General features: G+C 33.0%; 1 protein-coding gene across 2 annotated transcripts; it reads right to left on the bottom strand.

The window, feature by feature from the left end:
• Positions 1–3,226: 3,226 nt before the first annotated feature.
• Positions 3,227–6,863, bottom strand: LOC105128777 (mitogen-activated protein kinase homolog NTF3-like). 2 transcript variants are annotated; one of them, XM_011030592.1, is made up of 4 exons: positions 6,759–6,863; positions 6,292–6,719; positions 5,436–5,861; positions 3,227–4,360 (listed from the first exon to the last, which is right to left on the bottom strand). In XM_011030592.1, exons 3-4 carry the CDS (start codon positions 5,856–5,858, stop codon positions 3,665–3,667), a joined length of 1,119 nt encoding a protein of 372 aa, XP_011028894.1. In that variant the 5' UTR covers positions 5,859–5,861; positions 6,292–6,719; positions 6,759–6,863; the 3' UTR covers positions 3,227–3,664. The 2 variants fall into 2 exon arrangements, with proteins under 2 accessions (XP_011028894.1, XP_011028893.1); XM_011030591.1 differs by lacking the exon at positions 6,759–6,863 and having other exon boundaries at positions 6,292–6,735.
• Positions 6,864–7,491: the final 628 nt, after the last annotated feature.

Genomic DNA, 7,491 nt, shown 5'->3' with positions numbered 1-7,491 from the left:
ATCCCACAAACTTGAACGTACGGACCCACTATATATATATATATATATATGCGTTTGTTTTTCGGTGATCCAAGAAGCTTATCTCTTTCTGCCCAATCTATCGATTATTTGCATTCACATTGTGTTGTATAATACTATAAACTATTTACTTGGTTTTACTTTAACAAGTTTTTTTTAGTTAAAAGGATTTTTTAACATAATATTATAGCTCTAATGACTATATGGTCAGCAATTTAAACTTTATTATCTCTGTTCTTTCTAATCAAACCTAGTACTCTCTTCCTTTCAGGACTTTGCCTTCATTCTAATAAAAAATATATTTTAACTAGCTTGAGGGAAAAGCTCCAATGTAATTTATAAAAAACTCACAATTTGAAATTATATAACTATCCATTCTCCAATAAAACTAACAACCAGCCACATCCAAGCTTTTTTTTTAAAAAAAATCAAGTATTATAAATCTTAGAATTATTAAAAATTTATATAATTATTAATTTAAAAATCTTAAAAAATTATTTAAAGTGCATAGCTCGAATACTAATAATTAAAAAGATAAAAAACTAACAACACGAAACTTTATAATAAATAACTCAAGTTCAAACACATAATAAATGACCAAAAAGTGAGATGAGATTGCAACAGATGCCGTTGTTATTCGTTCGAAAATCCCCACGGCATATAAGATTAATTTCTTGACAAAATTTTAAAGAACCATGTTATAGGTTGCATTGGGATAATATACGGTAAAAGATGAAATAAATGCATAAAAGATAGAAATATATTAAATTAAAAAAATATAACTATAAATATAAAATAAATTTATTATTTTAATATTTTTGAATAAATTTCTGTGCAGCAAGAAATACTCCATTCCTCTTGTATTCTAAAACAACAATTAAAAGCTACCGCAGTTAGCATTTAAATTGGTACGAGCCCTGTTCATTTAAATTGGTACTGGAGTGACCAGGGAGTATAACAGTCAAGAATCGGTGGCTCGGTGCTGAAGGTGATCACACGGCACCTATAACTTTTATATACCATTTGAATAAATATAGCGTGTTAAATATTACACAAAGCTAACAGCATGGCAGTACAATAATCAAGTATAACTCTAAATTATGTGGGTTTTTTTAATATAAAAATTTATTTTTATTATTTTTTTAGTTTATGGTTGAAAAATAAAAGAGATAAGTTGTTATATTATGATAATAGAAAAAAAAATATTCTTAACTCTAATTTAGATTACTAAAACATGCGATATTTGTATAAAATAATTTTATTTGATGAAAAAAATTCATATTAGCATTGTTTTACCTTTAAAGTTTATAGAAAAAAAATATCTAAGCTCAAACTGATTTTTGATTTCAAGTTGTTTTTGATTTTTTAGACTGTTTTTTAGTTTTATTGAAGTCATGCACAAATTTATTATAGTTCTTATGTTTTTTTTATAATTTTTATAGATATTTTGAATTAAAAATGGATTTTTAAATAAAAAAATTTAAATTCTAATTTTGAGGCGATCATCATAGCAAAAATATATACAAATCACACGATATCTCATCTGATTCTTTTCCTTCAAAAACATTATCCACTCTAGTTACAAACAAAAAAAAAAAGTAATGAGCTGGGTAGGTTATCCGCCACGTAGAACCTAACATTTGCTTCTTCTTTTTTTTTTTCTTTTTTAATTTATGGTTTTTTTCTCTAAATTCTTTTATTTTATATTTAAATTTAGTATACACTCTTTCTTTCATTTTATTTAAAGAAAATGATAATTATTTTTTCAATTATATATTTAGATTTGAAGAGTTTTTATGATTTATCTATAAATTTTTTTATTTTTTCAGATGAACTTTATTTTTGAAAATAAAAATATCCTTATTTTCATATAATATTTCTAATACATGCATTCTTGAATGATTTTATTTTATTTTATTTTATTTAATCAATTTAATTTATCTTTCTAATTCTATTATCGTTTGGTTGAATAAAATATATATTTTAATATAGCAAACACAATTGGATAAATATCTCATCTTTTAAGATTAAATATTTTAATTTATATTTATTTTTTAATTTTTCAAGGTTTATTTTTAGGTATTGTTAATGACTTTTTATTTATTTATATATATAATTCTTGATTTATTTAATTATATATATACATAAAAAATTTATTTGAACTACAAAAACACATTAAAAAACATGTATATAAAACTTTTTTGATAAAAAATAAAAATATATGATAATTAGTGATGCGTGTAGCACCGTGAACCGATCAACAGATGAATGATTGCGTTTATTTACTGTGGCATGGCACGCCCCAAATCTCTTCAGCGTCTCAGATGACTTTTCATTTAAGTGGTCGACAAGGATGGCCCCTCTCAAAAAGACGGTTTGGTGGATGGTTGAAGCTTGAAAGGTACCCAGCTGGTGAATCTGGCATTTAGCAAAACTAGTGCCAGGCAGGTGAATAAAAGTGCTGGTGATGCCAATTTAAAGGTATTAAAATGAAAGGCGGTTTTATATATGCATTGATTTGGAAACCACAAAATCCAGTCACAGTAATTAAACCTGGCTGGCCGGCAAATTGTCCTTTAGTATCCAACCAGTCCTACTCCTGAACCGGACCAATTTTTTTTTTTTAAATCAATTAAAAGTTCACCGGGTGTTCGAAACATGATTTGTTTTATTAAAAAAAAACCTAAAACAGGATCATTAGGATTAACATGTTCAATTTATGCCCCAATAACATGTAGGACTGAAGCCAGTCTTAAAATTCACATGACTAAAGCTATATACATTTCAAAGGTGTTCTATTGCAAGTGTTTATGACATCTATAATCTGCGTAAAAGACCCTTATAGCCGAATCGCAGCGGGAATACAGAGGCTAACTTCTCCGAAAAAACAGGCCTGAAAAATCGAACCTTTGAGGCTTTGATCCACAGGAGAGGAAGAAAAGGTCCGACTCCCACCCGCCTGATTAACAACAGAAGCCTAATAATAGGTTCAAGACTTGGGCCTTAAATCATCCAGCTGGCCTGAAACAAGGTTCATGGAACCCCCTGCTCACCACCTTCAATTCGAGCACACCTTTTGCCCTTTTTTTGAGGTTTCTTTCATTGATAAAAATGGGACTCAAAAGGAGACCTCCACTAAGAAAGCACCGATAAAAGAGATAAAAATTCAAGCCAATAACTGAAAAAAAAGTAGTACAAAAAGTAAATATGCAGACAGGAGGAAAAGGATGTTAAGAGGTGCTATTACTCGTGCATGTTTGCTTATTACATGGATAAATAGCGAGCTAGAACTAGTTGTTCACTGCCCAGCACTAGCAGTGAGATTTCTCACCCGTGAAACCAGGTCACAATTACCTTCAGTTACTAAATTTACAAATGAAGTTTTTCCAGAATCGTACAAAGACACGTATATACAAGCTGAAAGAGCCACCTACCTTTCAGAGCTCATGCTCATAAGCACGTTCTTAAAACAAAATTAGTCATCTCATGCCAGGGCAGCGGGGCTGGCTTGTGCGTGCTTCTTCAAGATTATTGAAACAAGGGAAACAGAACATAAACAAAAGAGCTAGTACGAGCTAGTACAACAAACCAAAAACTCGGTTTAAGAAAAATAACCCTCTTAGGCCTGCAGAATTAACAGACAAGATTAGGAGCGCACCTCGCCATGGACTGCCACGGCTTCAGGATGGTAATGAAGCATCTCCTTCCACATCATCTCTCGTATCATCTCTTCCCCTAATTCCTCATCTATGTCAAGATCAATGGGGACCTGTGCTGGAGGGTTGCTACTGGGATCATATAGCAGAGACATGTAAGGGTGTTCCAGTGCTCCGGTAACAGTAATCCTTTTTGATGGGTCAAAAACAAGCATTTTTTGTAGCAGATCAATTGCCAAAGGATGTGCATTAGGATAAAGGTGGGAAAGGGGAGACCCGGGAGAATAAGGAAGTGACTTGATATATTTCTTTGCCTTCAGGTTATCAATAAATTCAAGATCCTCCTCCCTCTGACTTCCAAGGATGCTGATGATAAGTTTAAGTTGATTGAGACATTCTGTGCCAGGAAAGATAGGCTTCCGACCAAGAAGCTCTGCAAAGATGCATCCTACAGACCAGACATCAATTGATGTCCCATAGTTATCACAGCTGAGAAGGAGCTCTGGAGCTCGATACCATCGAGTGACAACATACTCAGTCATGAATTGGTTCTTGCCATTGCTAGTACGTGCCAGCCCAAAATCACAGATCTTTAGCTCACAGTTTGCATTAATGAGAAGGTTCCCAGGCTTTAAGTCACGATGCAGAATATTTGCTGAGTGAAGATATTTCAGACCACGAAGCAACTGCATAGAGAAGTGAGAATCATAAAGACTAAAAGACCCTAGAAAACAAGCCATTTGAATGCCGCAAAATATGTCACAGTGACATGAAAATCGAAAGCCTCAAGGATAGGGAATTATTTAAACAGTAAAAAACTAATAATATAAAAGCGTGCGATTCAAGCCAGAAGTAGAAAAAACCTTTTGAAGGCGAAACACAAAGTGAAATGCTAATGTTTAAACATTCCACATTTTTGCAGCATGAAATGAAATTCCTTGACTCTACCGCCAGACATCACTGCAGGAACAGGACTAACTACACAAGCGGTCACCTCTTAAATTTATCAAGACAAAATAATGATTTCTCCAAATATAACAAAATAACAATACCATGAGAAACATGAAACGATTTTGTAGGACCTCCTATGGTCCTGAACGTTTGAACCTAGGCACTAAAAGTGCAAGCCTACTGAAAATAATGATCAATTGTACAGGATTAAAGTATTCAGCCAAGAAAATTTGAAGATTGATATCTTAAAAATTAAAACTGGCACTATGGATAGCATTCAAATCTTCATTTAAGTTAAATATCACAAGGGCAATAAGGAAACATAGCACATAGAACATCTACTCAAGAAATGTTACCCAGTACGCTCTAACCACTGAGTCAATTGTTACTTCCATAAGCAAAACCATAACCTAAGCAGGATAATTATGATGTTGACAGATAGATATTAAACCAAGAACAACATGCATTGAAGCATACCAATACCCTTTCCCAGTTGTAAAATACAAAGCTTACATCTGACCAGAGATAATTTCCACAGGCCAAAGCCAAGGCATAATGAAGAGAGAGGCCATAAAAGAAAATTCTTAAAACTCCACATTTGCTGCAGCTGTTAAATAATCGCATGCAAATTTTACCCAAATCTAGGTAACTCAAGCTTTTTAGAAAAAAATTCATCAAGTGATTTGCAATACCACAAACATATGATAATAGACTGTAAAGCATTTATCAACCCCCCCTTTTTTTTTCTTTTCAAACTCTAACCTAAACTACAAGAAAAACCTGTTCCACTACTAGACAGTACTTGTATACCTGGAATAGGAAGTATTGGCAGTGCTCATTAGTAAGTGCTTGAGAAGACTTGATAATTTGATGCAGATCTGTATCCATGAGTTCATAAACCAAATAAACATCCTTAAAGCTTCTCCTTTGTATGGGCATCATCACATCTTTCAAACCAATCACATTCTCATGTAGAAGATGCCGAAGAAGCTTCAATTCCCTTAAAGTTCTCAGCGCATCAACACGGTTTTCGAAAGCATTGTGTATCTTTTTAATGGCAACTTTCTCGTTAGTTTCTCTATTCACAGAAGAGCACACAATACCATAAGCCCCTCGACCTATAGGCTTGATCGGCACATACTTTGTATCGATCTCAAACAAAGTTTGCCACATTGAATAGTAATGCTTCCCCTGATTCCTAACCCCATTTGGTGGCTCAACTGGTGTTGCCATTCCCTGCAATACATTCATTCAATTGAAGCAGAGTCGCTCAAAAAACACTAAAAACATTCTCAACTACAGGGATTCCTCCAAAGGCCAAAAATGGGCCATTATATTTTAACCCAACTTGTGAGTATTGAGGCTGCCTTCATCAACAAAATAAAGGCACTTAGCATAACCACAATATCAGGTAAAGATCAATTACAAAGCTAAGCATTCAATGCACCCAAAAAAAAAATCAACTTCTTATCATTTCGGTCCAAAAGCACCAGCAAAGAAAGATGGGTTTCTAACTCTCTATCTAGAAACGCAAAAGCGATTGAGCAATTAAATTTTTACTTTGCCGATAACACTATCAGAAAAATCATGAGATAAAAGTCTAAACTTGAATAATTCAAAAGTTACAAAAAGGGAACATTTAAAAAAACATAAAAAAAGGACCTACCTTTATTGGACTTGTATGATCTTCCTTGTCCGAAAAAGAAGAGAGAAAAAATTCACTATTCGCTAAGCCACATCAGAGCTCACATTAAAAAAATCTCAAAGCTCAAATTCTCCCTCAAAAGCAACTCAATCTCTGCAGAAACAAAGCAAATTTCTTTCCAAATTGACCCTCAAACATCACTAACAAGTTCTCCCATTTTGAACAGTTCCAGCTCCTTCACTAATCACTTTCGCGCCATATTTTGTACGGATACGGATCCTTGGTGGGTTTATTGAAGCTGTGAGAGTTGGATCTCTGGTAGGTGTGTGTGATTTTGTCAATGATGGTTGAGATTTTCTGCAGCGCATCAAGATTCGTTATCTGGTAGAGATCAGAATCAGACAGTCTTAGTAAAGAGAAAGTAAAAGACAATATTTGTTCGTCGGAGACTTTAAAATGAGAAAACTTACAAAAAAAAAAAAAAAGACTTTAAAATGAGAAAAATGTTAAGGTACTTAGGATGTCTTTTTTTTTTTTTTGGTTCTATTGTCATTATTATATTTATGGCATCACTCTCTCGCTCGCTCCGGCTGGCTTTCTATCCTCGTAACGACTGGTACGGGTTTTTTCTTTATCTATTTATGGCGGTCATTCGATAGCTTGGAGAGAGCCGAGAATACGACGTCGTCGTTGGATCCTTTGGAATATTTTTATTTTATTTTATTTTTTTGTAAGCAGAAAAATCATTACCCTTATCCAAAAAACGAGAAAAAAAATATCAAGTGACAGGAGGTGACTTCCATGGGGGGAGTCCACAATACGGGACAAAGACACTATGAAAGTCAAATTTAATTGCCGACATCAACCCTCACTTCCATTTGTTTCAACGGAAAAGATGTTATTGCGTGGCCTTTACATTTTCAAGAAAAATGGAGAATTAGATGCATGACTTGCCTTTAATAATTATAAAAGTACCCCACTAGATCTAGTAGATTAATTTAGTTATTATTTAACTCGGAGTTTGATTGAGTTTTATTTTAAATTAATTTTTTATCAAATCACTATCATTTTGAATTTATATAAAAAAATAAAAGGTTTTTTATTTTAAAAATAAAACAACGTAATTTAATCAATAAAAATTAAATTAATTCATCTAACCCGCATGTTAAACTTAATTAACTCGGGAAACAAATTTCAAGCCGATAATACCTGCCCCGAGTA

Source organism: Populus euphratica, unplaced genomic scaffold, assembly GCF_000495115.2.
Source record: "Populus euphratica unplaced genomic scaffold, PopEup_1.0 scaffold11.1, whole genome shotgun sequence".
NCBI lineage: Eukaryota > Viridiplantae > Streptophyta > Magnoliopsida > Malpighiales > Salicaceae > Populus > Populus euphratica.
The sequence above is the reverse complement of the archived record's forward strand: the minus strand, read 5'-3'. Positions and strand labels throughout refer to the sequence as shown.